Source organism: Polyodon spathula, chromosome 5 (genome assembly GCF_017654505.1).
Source record: "Polyodon spathula isolate WHYD16114869_AA chromosome 5, ASM1765450v1, whole genome shotgun sequence".
Lineage (NCBI taxonomy): Eukaryota > Metazoa > Chordata > Actinopteri > Acipenseriformes > Polyodontidae > Polyodon > Polyodon spathula.
The window spans coordinates 21,968,463-21,984,247 of record NC_054538.1 but is presented as its reverse complement, the minus strand read 5'-3'; the positions used below and the strand labels follow the sequence as shown (position 1 = coordinate 21,984,247).

The 15,785-nt window shown below is 35.6% G+C and overlaps 1 protein-coding gene across 2 annotated transcripts in view; it reads left to right on the top strand.

The window, feature by feature from the left end:
- The first annotated feature begins 2,110 nt into the window (after positions 1-2,110).
- LOC121315730 (potassium voltage-gated channel subfamily KQT member 5-like) overlaps positions 2,111-15,785 on the top strand; it is a 241,364-nt gene continuing 227,689 nt past the window's right edge. For both annotated transcript variants that reach the window (XM_041250085.1, XM_041250084.1), the window contains exons 1-2: positions 2,111-2,345; positions 3,355-4,050. In XM_041250085.1, coding sequence (XP_041106019.1) covers positions 3,677-4,050 — 374 coding nt within the window. In that variant the 5' untranslated portion in view covers positions 2,111-2,345; positions 3,355-3,676. The remainder of the gene's footprint in view (positions 2,346-3,354; positions 4,051-15,785) is intronic.

Below are 15,785 nucleotides of genomic sequence, written 5' to 3'. Positions count from 1 at the left end.
CATCTCAGCCCCACAGTAGGTCAACCACTATCGGGATGTCCTCCAGGTTCCACTCTGGGTCCATCACCCATTTAATCATCTCCTCAGAGGATGGCTAATACTACCTCCTGGGTGCTGGAGGCTCCGATTGCTGTTGTTGCTGCTGCTGTGTGGTTGTGCCGGGATTCAATTACTAATTAATTATTCACTTGAATCTCAGCACATGAGCTAATTTGTGTTTTCCTCGTGCTGACATATTAATACACATTTTATCTTCATGTGAAGTGATTGTGCAATCCCTGCCTAAATACATATACATATTACAACACTTGTGCTACATAGCCCAACATTATATCCTGTGCATTTATACATACCCCAACAATAACACACTATATACAACATATAACACAAAATACACACAGGGGTGGGGCACACTGCCACACCTTGTCACACTGAAAATACTTGTCATTAGTCACATTTTTAACATGTGCATTAACTTGTGCATTATTTAAGTAGTCTGAATCGGCTATAAGTATAATACTGCACTGATGCATTATTGATAATGGTTTCTGCTTATCTAGAAGTTTAAAATACATTCACTCATTAATGTGGTTTAACAGGTACCTGCTGAACACAATCTGTCATTGAATACAGTTTGAACTTTTAGGTTGTTCCTATTGGCTTGTCTGCTGTAGTGAACTCAACTGTGATTTCCTTAGATCACCACAAGCTAGTTAAATATGTATGGACTAGACAAAGCTAGGGTCACAGCATGAAGCATGAAGCTGGCTTCAGGGATTAGTCATTAGTCAGCTATCTACAGCATCATTAGAAGAGAGATGGGAGTAAAAAAATATAAAAATACACAAGGACTGAAACCTCAGGCATCAGTCACAAGGATCCAACAACACAAGAAACCACAAATAAAAAAAGTTGACAAAAGTAAAAGAAAAAAAAAACAGTTGAAAGGAAAAGGTATGGAGATATATAATCAAAGCTATTTATTCATAATCGTCAAAAAGGCACTTTCTTCTAAAAGATAAAAAAAAAATCAATTATTCTAAAATTAAAAAAAAAAAAAAAAAACTATTTAAGGCTACTAACTAGCCCCAATATTAAATGTCTAAGTTGATCATTTTATTGGCTGAATTTAACTTTCTGAAAAAAAAATGTGCTAATGACTATTTGAAGTAAATAGTTACGTGCAAGCTCCAGGAATCAATTGTCCACACATTAGTTTATATAATTTCTGTTTTGTTTGCCTGTGGCCAAGATGCTTTTTTTAAAATGTCCGTCACCACTCGAAATGGTGCAAACCCCAGTCCTGAACACATAGATATCAATGAAGACGTGAGCCTTAACATATCTGGCTGATTTTGCTTATAATTTGACCTCTGAATTTATGGTGGACTATTTGAAGTCATATTAAAAACAGCTGTAGGAGTCAAACACAACTGAATCCAATCTGCGATTCAGCCTAATTCAGCAGCAGAGACAACTGAGTGGTACATTTCAGTGTTTTCTCCAGAGAATTCCAGTTGTCAGCTATTAAGAATTCAAAAGAATATCTACCAGATTATCATTGTAACTGTAATGGGACTCAGTTTTACACACAGTATTATCTGATCTAAGGTAAATTTAACGGTGCGATAATAACAAGCAGGTTCTAGATATGATGTGTGGGACCAATTCATGTTTAATAAAGAATGTATCTATGCTAAAGTCCTCAAGCAGTTAGCCAGGTCATTATAGTCTCTCCTTTGAGTATTTTAAGTCTATAATACTTTGTTTTATGATTTCAGGCTAAAAATGTAGGCCTACTACAATAATGGTGTGCACGGTAAGGTGCGCCAGTAACAAATGCAATTGTGGAGTGGTATAGCCTATACAGGCTACCCAGCCATGTTCAGAAAATGTGCTAATGTGCAGAAAAAGTGGTATGAATGAATATATGCAGTTCTGTTGACGTCATAAATAGTCTTAGTTGGTACAACTGCAATACGAAAAAAAAAAAAAAATGTATTGGTCATATTTATGTAGATTACTTTTGTACTATTTCCTTAATTTGGCTATGGTGACCTCTCCGGCACCCGGCGTGTGTATTTCATTTCAGTGGATCACGTGGGTCGTTTCTGACAGCAGCACATTGCCTTAGAATAGAGAGGCAGAGAGAGTGAGCGGTATGGGAAAGAGAGATTGTATGAGGCAAAAAAGGAGTGCAGCGGATAAACATTCAGATGTTACTTCGAACAAGGACGTGTTTCATTGAGGTTGCTGCTGCAAAACTGTTTTCTTTCCATATATACACACACACACATACAAAGAGCGCAGTCAGAGAACGAACGCCGCAGGTTAAGAATCTATATGTAAGTAGAAATTATTGCCACGATTTGCGCTGAATGTGGACAGAAGAGATTCGTTCTTCTTTATTGCTATCTAAGTATTCCCAGTACGCTGAAGGGAAAGTTTGCTGCCGTTTATACAGTATAAAAATAAGTGTGCAGGGCAGAATTCAGCTGGTTTCCGGAGCTGGTGACTGGAAATGTGTATGTTGAATAATCTGGATCAGTTTAAAAGCCAGATAAAAAAAATGATAATGATGAAAAAGTCTAACGGCTTTAACGAATGAAATGTGTATTTTACTGTGGTGTGTTATGCTGTCTTTGTGGAAGAAGCAAATAAGACCTCGGGTTTTTCTTCTGCTTCTTCTTTTGAGTTTACTGATTAAGTAATTATTGGTATGCCGGTAGAAGGAAGTGCTCTTTGAGCATTCGGTGGCCTCAGTATTAGACAGTAGGCTACACTACTTTGATTTTATATTTTTAACTCGAAGTCATAAAAGGGTACTGTATGAGGAAACTGGTCAAGCAGACTGGACCGACTCGGCTGCTTGCGATATATCTGGTGTTAAAGACTGACAAAACAAATACAAAACGATGACTATATAAATGCTGGGCCCTTCAGGACGTTTGGATTGAAAGCAACAGCTTGCACTTGCTGCTCATGTGCTCAGACCAGTTTGGAAATACATTAGAGAAATGCATTTCTGCCCTTTAGAAGATAAATAAATCTATCTATCTATCTATCTATCTATATATATATATATATATATATATATATATATATATATATATATATATATATATATATATATATATATCGGGTTATGAACCATCATTTAATAATAAACAAAATAAGTGCCAAATACGTTGCTATGTACGTTTGCCAATTTTGTTTTAAAATACATATCTACAAAGTGCAACTCTTACGCTGTATGTTTTGTGATGTTACACCACACATACTCGTGTGGGTCGTGTGACTTTCAGCACTTCAGCCTGCTAAATGCTTTTTTTTTTTTTTTTTTTTTTTTAACAGGAAAAATGAGCCTTAATTAAAAAAAAAAAAAAAAAAAAAAAAAAAAAAAGGGAAACTGTTTTTTTCTGACAAACGGATGAGCAAGAAATATTGAACAATGTGGATTACCGGCAAGTTTACCAGATCTGGGATTACTAAAACAGGCTGACGCCTAGCCTTGTGAAAAAAACAAAAAACAAAACAAAACAAAAAAAAACAAACAAACATTGATCGTTTTTTAATAAAATCAAAAGTTGAATCTTCATAATTTGATTGTGGTTAGACGGTTTATTTGCATGCCCTCAAAGCACAAAGCGCCATCCCAGCCACTGCTGATGATGAGATGCCCCGCAACCACAGCGGAGATGAGGGCAGCTGTGGGCTCTGGATGAAAAATTCACCTGGGCACCGCGCTGAATTGTATTGCATGAAGGATGTGGAGTCTGGCCAAAGGATGAAGAACTCGGCGCAAGCGGTGGACGGCTTGCTGCTGGCGGGTATCCGCTCGTCGCCATCGACCACAGGTGTAGGAGGTGGAGGAGGGCCAGAAAGTCAGAGTGGGAAGCAAGGAGCCCGCTTGAGCCTGCTTGGAAAGCCGATCTCGTACAGCAATAGCCAGAGCGGCAGGAGGAACGTCCGCTACCGGAGACTCCAAAACTGTCTGTACAATGTGCTGGAGAGACCCCGGGGATGGGCTTTCATCTATCACGCTTTTGTGTAAGTACTGTATAATTCAAACTATAACTAAACACACAGAAAGCCACACTAAACAGGAGTGCAAATAACCAGCATACCTCCTAACTTGTTGCAGTAGTCTCCATAACCCTGCCTTGTATTGTACAGATTGCATTACTATTATTTGCAAAATAATCAACTGTAGGCTACAGTGAAAGTTCCATTTCATTTTTTAGTTTGTAGTTATCCACCAGGCGAACCTAGCTGTGAAATAACAAGAATGTTTCTGTTTTAAGTAACGTTATATATATATATATATATATATATATATATATATATATATATATATATATATATATATATATATAATAAGCGGATTTAGTTATCGGAATGTCATAACAAACTTACAAATAATTCAACTTAAGGAATAGGTGATGGAATTGGTTTTGATATGTAGTATTTGAATAGATATTAATTGATAGAAAACATGGATAGCATACCGGTAGTTTCAATTAACATTTTTTAAGTGAATTAGCTTTCACTTTTCACTTTCATTAGCTCCCCTCCCCACACACACAATCAATTGAAGTGAAGTTTCTGGCTTCAAAACTTGCACATTTTCTCAAATCAAATGACAAGTTAATGATCCAGTGACATACATTTTAGAGTTCAGTGGGGTGCATTTTGTCTGTTTGGTACCTTTAAGCATGATATAGACTTGTAGTTTCGCCTTTCTATAAAATGAAATGATTCGCAACACAGCAGCAAGTTCCAAAAGTAGCACAGCTATATTGCAGCAGTCTGCATGCGTTTCCGTTTATCATTTCCAATCATATAGTGTTCAGATGAAGAATGAAAGGGACTCTACGGTCGTCACTAGGGTTTGTTATAGTGCCCTAAGTTAAAAAGTCCTCTGGTGACTTTAATGGTATAGTTTAGCAGAAAATACAATTATTATTATTATTATTATTATTATTATTATATTATTATTACTATTAATAGTATCATTGGTATTGGTTTATTTATTTGTTTTATTGCTCTATATGAAAAAAACATATAGAACCATATTACAGTGTTCAACAAACCTATTATTTTGTAGTTAGCTATACATGCTATGTACTGTACCTTCTACTAACCAAATACTGTACATGAAATGCAACCTAGCCCCCCAGAAAATAGAATGGCATTACCTGTGTTCTGTTTATTTTATTGAAATTTTGTTCTGTACTGACTTTTCTAGAAAATTAACTGCCTGGGAAGTAACCAGTGAGGTTTCTTGTTTTAGATTATGTAATTCTTTACACCTGCTACAAGAATAAAAAAAGGCAAATAAATGCTCGGGTATATAGTGAAAAGTGTTGAATTTAAATCAAGGGAAGTAATGTTAAAATTTTACAATGCATTAGTAAGACCTCCTTTAGAATATTGTGTTGAGTTCTGGTCACCCCGCTACAAAAAGGACATTACTGCTCTAGAAAGACTGCAAAGAAGAGCAACCAGAATTATTCCTGGTTTAAAAGGCATGTCATATGCAGACAGGCTTAAAAAATTCAATCTATTCAAGCATTCAGAATTCTAAAAGGTATTGACAATGTCGACCCAAGGGACTTTTTCGAATTGAAAAAAGAAACAAGAACCAGGGGTCACAAACGGAGATTAGACAAAGAGGCATTCAAAACAGAAACTAGGAGGCACTTTTTTACACACAGAATTGTGGGAGTCTGGAACCAGCTCCCCAGTAATGTGTTGAAGCTGACACCCTGGGATCCTTCAAGAAGCTGCTTGATGAGATTCTGGGATGAATAAGCTATTAATACCCAAACATTTCCTCATGTTTGTAAACTTTCTTATGTTCTTACGATAGCAGCGCCATAATTAAAATTGAATTTCCGACCGTAGAGTGCTTGTAGAAAACAAAACAATACAAAAGTCAGATTGATATGTGACTGATAAGTATTGCTGAATACAAACATATAGTAATTAAGTAAATATAATGATTGAAATCCACTGGACTGTATAATGTACTCAAGCATGCAAAGGTCTACAGATAAAATCTGCTGGAGTATACTGAACAGGAGATGCTGCTGGGTGTTAATGCACCAGCAAGTATTTTAATGATCACAGGATTGCAGAAGATATTCTTCCAGTAAAATAGTGCCTTATAGGACATTTTCACTCTCAGTGTTTTTTTTTTTTTGTGCCTGTGATTGCAGATCACGAGAGAGCAGAAAAGATGCAAGCAGTGCAATGCCAGCATTGCCAGCTAGCCACTTGCATGTGATGCTCTGGAGTAGAAATTCATCCATGCTGCATTTTGTTGTGTGCGGAGTGGCTCAACAGGAAGTTAATCTCTGATCTTTGTTCTTCTGCCTCTTTGGGTTGGATTGTATGTTTGATTAAATTAGGTTGTACTGTCTATTCTCTGCTCTGAGCACAACTCTCCCAGTCTTCCCTATGGCACACTATGCTTGCCTTAAGAGTTCAGTTGCTGTACAGCATTATAAAGCATTCTGATTTAGGCTTAAGTGATTAAGCTGTTGATGTGCCAAGTAAAATGTATACAAGGCTTCTGTTGTATTGTAAAGTATTACACTGTGCTACTTGATTGTAAAGGTGCAAATGTTCATTGGTCAGAGTACAGATGCTTTCCTGAACCATTTAATGCAAGGTACTGATAGGAGTAGCTTGTGCTAGCCATATGCAGAGCACCCCAAATGTCCTGTCGGTGCTCTGAAGCACCTGTTTCAGTACTTCCAGGTCTGTGATGTCATACCATGAAGCCAACCTGCCACATGGCTCTTGACTTACAAAAAAATAAAGTTCAAAAGGTCTTTGTCCCCTGTATAGACCTGAATGTCACGATGCCATAACAGCATGAGTTTATTATTGGCTTCTACTACCTGGACACAATTTACTAACATAAACTGTATTTTTCCTCAGACTTGCCATCTGTTCTTGGCCCCAGGGTATTAGTATATCATAGTAATGTATACTTTTCTGCAGTGGTTTCTGGTCCTAATAAACCTAAATGCACAAGTAAGAGAACTTTTGACAAAGTCCCGCATAAAAGATTAATTCTCAAACTGAACGCAGTAGGGATTGAAGGAAAACAGAAAGTACTGATTAGAAGAGAACCCTCAAAATGGAGCGAGGTAACCAGTGGAGTACCACAAGGATCAGTATTAGGGTCTCTGCTATTCCTAATCTACATTAATGACTTAGATTCTGGTATAGTAAGCAAGCTTGTTAAATTTGCAGATGACACAAAAATAGGAGGAGTGGCAAACACTGTTGCAGCAGCAAAGGTCAAGATCAAAATTATCTAGACAGCATTCAGAACTGGGCAGACACATGTCAAATGACAAATGACATTTAATAGAGAAAAGTGTAAGGTACTACATGCTGGCAATAACAATGTGCGTTATAAATACCATATGGGAGATACTGAAATTGAAGAAGGAATCTTGAAAAAGACCTAGGAGTTTATGTTGACCCAGAAATGTCTTCATCTTGGCAATGTGGGGAAGCTATAAAAAAGGCCAACAAAATGCTTGAATAGATAGTGAAAAGTGTTGAATTTAAATGGGCTGAATGGCCTTTACCCTACACCCACTTGAAGGCATTAGTTTTTGCCAGTTACTCCCTTATGAGATACTTGAAAACCAACACATATGTCATAAATGATGCTCATGAGAATTTTAAAAGGTTTTGAGAAACACACAAGATAGGTCGGAAGCAGCTGCTTCTTACTCAATCTAATACATGTTCTAGAGAAACTAATCTTTGGTCAGTGACTTGCTATGTGCGGGTGCCATAATGACAAGGGTCTCTAAACAGCAAGAAGCCTACCACTTGACAGGACTTTCCACTCAAATGGTTTACATTCTTAACATACTTGTAAAGATGAAAAATGTGGCCCGGTAATTGGATTTTAAGGATAACATAATATGCATTGTAACTATGTTTGTTCTATAAAAGATAATTAATTTGGTCAAAGTTTGATAGCAGATGTGAAGTCTTGCCTTAATGAAGGTTCATTAGTGGCAGCTCTCAAACAAACTGTGCACTTGCTTTTATTTAGTGTAGTGGCATTGTAAGAAATTAATCTTAATCCCCCTCCAAAAAACATGTACAGTTGTTTAATCAGAATGGCATGTACATTTGATAAATCAAAAATGTAGTTTTCAGAGAGAAAAAAAGCTTTTTTAACTGGATAATAATGCCTAGGGCCCCCAAAATATGGGATCATGTAAACAGCTGTAGAGTAGGATACCAATGCATGCTATCCATATATTGTATAATATTTATTTTCCATTATTTTAACCAGACTGCATGAAGACACATCTTCAGTATGTCTGTGCTCATTAAACATGTGTAACATTTAAACACATTGATAATTTGACTGTACAACTATGAATTTTAGGATTGAGATTCAATTGAAAAAACTACATAAACATAATTTAAATCTTTTATTAATGTCATGCAATCAAAGAGGCTACAAAATGATGGTGCATGTTTGGTGATGGTGATGATTGATATTGAAATGTCACATTTTTCAATTTTTCTAAAGCAAAATTAGTTCATAATATAGGGTGATGCAAAACTTTTGCCCATAGCTGTACTTGCTTCTACCAAAGATTACAGATTACCATTGTGATCTTATTCAAACCCATTAGGATCTTTGAATTGTAAAGTGCTTTGTGATGGTAGTCCACTATGAAAGGCGCTATATATAATAAAGATTGATTTATTGATTGATTGATTGATTGATTGAATGTGATAGTCCACTTGTACTTCAATAGAGACACATTGCATATTGCAGAACTCAGTTTATATTTCCCCACTTGGGTAATTTCTAAGATAAAATATTGTAAATTAAACAACCTGACAAAACACTGCCTTGACTGACTTCATACTGTATCCATGTATTGTAGATTTATTGAAGCTGAAGAGAGTTGGCTTTCTTGTGTTTTTTTTTTTTTTTTCCAGCACTGCTCATGTATCTCTGTGAGAATGAGACATTCTTTATGAGCAGATCTTAGGTGTCCGCTCATGCCAAAAACAGCATGTCTATTCAGCTTACCTGTCGGGATTACTAAACAATTCATCCTTACAAGTATGTCAGACAAAAAAAAAGCATGAAAAAGGATACATGCTTTCAAAGCCATAGTCTGCACAGGTATCTCTGGCCCTGACAGAGTAATCACAATCACTTTGTGTTTTCTACCGTTCTTTCTTTGCGAGTTCTGTTGCTTAGAAATCAGTTTGAAAATCGTTTTTCACATGTCCTTGTGCCCACCAGAGATTTCGGGATTCAATATTCTTAGATTACAGCACACGCAAGCAAAAGTTAAATACATTATAGTACTGTTTAATCAGATAAATCAATTACAATGATCTGGCTTTAAGTGGTAACCACCATTTCCAAAGTGTAACGTGACTGAAACTCCCATTCAACCTTTGTACAGTATATTGCCGTCTTTAATAAGAGATTAGATATATGTAGACAGCAGATGTTTAACAATCTGCAGAAGCACATTTTGGATAATGTTAAAGAGTAAGTAGAAGGATTCCGAAAAATATAGCGTTAACCATCCCCACATGTTGCTACAACTGTTTAAATAACATAACTGTAATTTGTTAACATCCTGACAACTTTTTACACTTCTAACTTTAAAGTCTGTTTCAAAGTTCTTTTCAAAATGTCTGCTCTAGTGCACTCAGCATTTTTCGGAACCCTGCTACTTACTCTTTAATATTGGAAATATTACCTACATAATATTTTGCTTATACAAGTTAGTCACCCAACTCAACACATGATAGGGGTGGTCTTCAGTTCCAGTGAGCAAAGTATGAAGATACTGTTGGGCCATGGGTATGAGGATGTTCTTCATTTTATTCATATCTTCAAGCTGTCAGTGTTCTCAGACTGTTTTTTTTTTAAATTTCATCTAAGCATAATGGAATCTATTCTAATCTTACCAGCGGCAGATCTAAATACTGTTGCCATTTTAATTAAAATAGGGCCCTGAAAAATACTTACAAGATCCTCACACTTGTAGATGTTTGATCTTCTTAAACTTGGTACACAGAAGGCCTAATGTAACTTATCTAAACACTGACGGCCTTAGAAATACAGATTTAGTTTCTTGTTCCTGTACAGAGGTACCCTGCAAATGGCTTATGAAAATGAACCGAAGTAGCCAGAAAGTGGTGAGATTGTTATTAACATCTGCAAAGCAAAGACTGGGGCTGGTTCATGTCTGTGCAAAGGTGGTTGTGTATTTGCTATGTATAGCTGAAGAGGTTTTAAACAGTGGGGCTTGAGATGAAAGACTGTGGTGTTTATTTTGTATTCCAGTTTTGTTTTTCTTCTTTACCATCAGCAAATCTCTAAAAAAGACTTTCCTGCACTTGCAGACATAATTTCATTTTATAGCTGCTTTTCCTTAATACATATTAAAAAGAATAGGCCTATGAATACGGTTTATGTTGTCTCAACACTTTTATTAGACCAATAAATTTGGCCTCAGCCCTTGGAAAATCTATTTTAATATAACATTTCCCATAATATTTTTCTATTGGGTTATTAACTTGGTTTTATGTAGAATGTATAGTATTTCTTAATTTTTTTTATTGGGTTTTTATCTGTTGTAGTTTCTGTTATTTTGTACAAAAAAATATCCCCTTCAAGTCTACAGTAGTTAAGGAAACCAATGATTGTTAGGGGTCAAATTCATCAACTGTTGTCTTATAATTGTTAACTATACAAGAGGAAACAGGCGTTGTTCAGGCTGGAGTTACTAAAATAATGTCTGTTTTTATGAATAAAAAAAGTTAGTCATCAAACTGTTATGGCCTGAGAAACAAGCAAAAACCTAGGATTTAATGAATATCAAACTGTATTTTATTCATAAAAACACATTTAACAGTGAATAAAAAATAACTCATGAGCAAAAGCTGTGCAAATAGGGACCAACAACTTTGGTCAAAACAGCAAAGGCACAGACGTTCATAATTGTAAGATAAACACGTACAGGCTAACTGACTTGTCTAAGACAGTCACCTTGCATTAAAGTGTTTTTCAACCTTGATCCCTTCATTGCAGTCTGCATTTCACAACTCAGAAGCTCTTACGAATTATGTGGCTTTTAATAGGAAGCGCAGCAGTCTTTCTTTTTCCTGTTAGACTTGCCACATGTTAAGTGAAAGAGCATGCTGTTTAAAGGGCATGGTCTATGTAAATGTATACTTGAACAATACGTTAAGATTATGAGAAATGTTCAGCTAAAAAAACAGGTAGGTAAAATTCTTATTACAGTATTGGGCAGGTAGCATGAGTTTAGGTACTCATTTGTAATTTGGGTTTTACTACTGTAGTTTCTGCAGTAACAAATTTGTTTTTTGGACCATCAACCTACACATTTGTTTTCCTCTCCACATGTAACTCCTGAAATGACAACACAGATGGCTTTTTAATATACATGGTCTATAGAAAGTCTACACCCCCTTGAACTTTTTTTCACATTTTGTTGTGTCAGTGCCTCAGAGTTTCATGCATTTAAATTAGGATTTTTTTTTTCCACTCGTCTACACACCATACTCCACACTGTTAAGGGGAAAAAAAGTTTTTATTGAGAAAAAATATATATATTAAAAATACAAAACTGAAAGATCATAATCGAATAAGTCTCCACCCCTCTGAGTTAATACTTGGTGGAAGCACCTTTGGCAGCAGTTACAGCTGTGAGTCTGTTGGGATAGGTCTCTACCAACTTTGCACACGTAGATTTGGCAATATTTGACCATTCTTCGTTACAAAACCGTTCAAGCTCTGTCAAGTTCCTTGGGGATATAATATGTTAGTGCTGAGGTGAACACAGGATTTTCACGTTTTCAGATTCGTTCATAATTTAAATATTCATTCAGATATTTGTTTGTTTTCAAAAAGTAATAAAAGCCATTATATTGTTCAGAACACAGGCAGAGACCGCATAGCAGCAGGGGCCAGGGTGTGTGGCCCATGTGTGTGCCTTTGGTTTACAGCAAGACGTTACAGTCAAAGTTGAAAAATATCACAGGTTTAAACAATACGTTGTGTAGGCCTTACTTTAACCTAATGAATTAAATACAAAAACAATGTCAGTTCAAGTTAAACACTGTTTTGTTTATTCATGAAATAAATAGTACATAAAGTTGACACCGCATTTCACAAGTCAACTTTACACAGAATTCTGCATTATATATACGCAGGACATTTTAATAAAATGCAAAAAAATGAAAGCAGTTTGTTCCTAAAACACAGATCCCTTTCATCCCTATCCAATAATTTTGTTTATATTACAAATTAAAAAATAGAAGGCTGGGCATCTAAAACACGAGGCAGTAGCTCAATTGGGGCTTCAAAACAAAACCAGTTTCCATTAGTCATTGCTGACAGCGTTAGTTTAAAGCTGCCGTTCAGTAATGTATGTTTACTTAACATTCTCGGATTCTTTTAAGTCAGTTTATGGAAATACATGTGCAGTAGTAAACAGTGACTGCATTTGTGTCTGTCCTGTGACACAAACAGCGGAATGACAAGGGGCTGACAACATGTATATGCGAACAGCCACTCAGGTTCCAGATCTAGCAGGCTTCTATTTTGCATAGATGCCTGCTGGAACGTTGTGCTGCTTAATTGTGAATTATATTTTAAAATCAATCCACGCATAAATACTGTCTATTTCCCTTAACATTCTAATCTACAACTAATCCTATAACATAAAAATCTACTTAAACATGCTTTCTAATGCTGGTCTAGAGACAAGCAAAATAGTGTCTGTGACAGGACACTGTAATGAAAGCTCATTTCGCAGCTACTGGACAGCAAATCAACAGGGAAGACATGATTGGTCCACAAGTCTGTGTGTAAAATCCTTCCTGCCAATCACATGTGCAAATGTGTGTAATGTAATTTATTTAATTGTTAATTATCACCTGCACCTGGGTATTATTGTAAATTACAACCAGGTGCAGAGTATTTAAGGAAAGCAGTTGCTCTCTTCTGGGCAACAGCTCTGTGGAGTGCTCGACTGTGCATCTTAACAGTAAGCAAACATGAGCTGTTGTACTGTTTCAATTTCGTGATTAAAACGGTCTGTGTTTTTTATTAGTCAGGTAACATTCTTGTTGTAGTTAGCACTTCGAAGGAGCTAGGTGTTTGTTTTTGTTTTGTTTATTTTGTATTTTTAAACATGCGCATAAGCGCTACACGTCCATTTCTGTGTTGGGTCAGTCTTTTAAAAGGGGCAAAACAAATATATATATATATATATATATATATATATATATATATATATATATATATATATATATATATATAACAACACCAGAAGGATATCCACCACGGTGACTTCCACTGTTTGCAAAATGCTAAATATATTGCAGAGTTGAATACTTTCTCATGAACAGTATATGGATGGGTATAATTACAACTTTCAGCATGTATTAGAATAGTCATCTGAATTATAAAATCATATTTGGATATGAACAAAAAAAAAAAAGATGAAAGGATCATAGTACTGTGGGGCATGGGACATACCAGAATATGATTTGGATAACTTATAATGTTACGTGCACATTTAGTATATGTGCAAAAAAATGATGTGTGTCTCTCTCTTGTAATTAAATATAATTGTTTAAACCTTTTATGCCTATTAGTATCATTTGTACACACTTGGTGACCATGATGACCGCTGTTTTCACCATGTTGATGGCTGTATTTTTGTATTTACAGCAGTGACAGGGGAGTTATGTTAGTAAATACTTGCAAGCTTCTGTTTTTTGTAGCAGATTAATATTTAAACAGTTTAAAGTCATGCAAAAAATGTTTTACGTAATTTAAAAAAATAGCTTGTTTCAGTGTTTTATTTTGTGAAAAAATACAAGGGTGTATGTATAGAATATGTTTTATAAGTAAACTTGTAGTTTATCATCTGTAACAGTCAATGATAATGTATTCTTGTATGATGATGTAATTTTTAATATGTTTCGTGTCATCTTTTTTTTGCTATTTTTTTTATTGGGATTTATACAGTAAAAACGTGCATTAAATTAAAAGTTGGATGGGGGAGGGTGTGGCGCGGTTGTTGTTGAATTTCTCAATGACTAAGAGACAGTATCTCCACACCGTTCTTGCTGAAATAAACAGTTTTTCAATTCCCATTACTTTACTGCAATGAAATGTACAAAATATGATTCCTGCAGCCAGGAGCCAGACATGGCTCTTTGGTTGTGCCTAACACATGTATTAAATATCTCTTGGGAGCCTCTCTGTCAGCAGATGTCCAGCTCTGTGCGTATCCTGCAGTGTTTTTTATTGCTGCCATGTTTGTAGTTGAAACTCCCACGACCTACTGGAGGATATTTCATGTCTGACCACTTGGTTAAGGAATAAGCACCTTCTTCATGCAAATAAACCTTGTAACTAAATCTTAGACCAGATTTACAAAACTTTATCACACCATTTCTTTCTAGTAGGATACAAAAACCTGTAAAAGTTTAAAAGCAAAAAATATATAATAATGTGTTGTAATGTATATTCACAGTTTTCTAGAATGAGCTGCACATTATTCATGTTTATCATTGTGCAATACAATAACATAGAACAGTCCATAGTTGCTACAATGCAGATTACAGAAACAGTTATGATGCAGATTACATAAACATTTTGTGAAGATTCAGAGTTTGAGACTTTAGTGCTGGATTATTCATTCAAAGTATGGGTTGAGCATTATGAGAAATCTCCATGATCCTCAACAGGGACTTATGAACTGATCAGACAGCTCTCCTGGCTTGGTTTTTGCATTCGTATTATTATCCCTGAGGTTAAAGGCATGATTTTATAATAGACTACATATTCATTAGATCACAGAACCCGAACTTGACCGTCCTTGGTTGATTGTGGGTAAGGTAGTTCAAGACCAGTGCTAATCTGGATCTGGGAATTCAGCCGGCAGAGTTACAGACTCATTTCACCCTAACTAAACCACTTTGAGCCTCTACTATACTGTTATAGGTTTTGCACGACCCCTAGTAATCCAAATCAACAGGATAAACCGTGAAAAAAAGATTTACAGTAACCTGATTCACACAGTTCTATGAAAACACATCATACCGTATGGTGTTTTTTAATGTAAGTTTTGACATGAACCCCCAATTAAATATGAATGCATTTCATGCTGATTATTACTCTTAAAAACATATTTACAGTGTCCGCGCCATATGCGGTTTATGAATTAAAATAAATAATGCATAATTTTAATAACACAGAACTATGTATAAGCGTTCTCTTTAAACCATTGAGATCTTTAAAACATACATTTCAGCAGCTGAAAGTATTCGCCTTTCTTTATTGCTTTGTGTTGGAACCCAAGATCCTGGTTTAATTAACAAAGTAGTCTGTTTTAAAATATTGTGAGCGGTTGAGTAAGCGCTAGTGGGCATGAGTTATTGAGAGTGATTCATGTCTGTATACAGTCTGTATACTTTAAGCACCTTGTGATACTTTTGTCATACTTTAAATGCCTTTTTTGTTTACAGCTGATGCAACAAAATCGTTTTACATAAATATCAAAATGATTTAGGACTGCCCTAATTTCATGGTGAACTGGCCTTGGGCAAAGTTGTGGCATCTGTTTATGTAATTGCAGGCATTGTTTATTTGTGGTTACATGTCTCCTTTAACATAATGGCTGTAATAAGCAACCATTTGAACTCTGAATATATAATAAAAA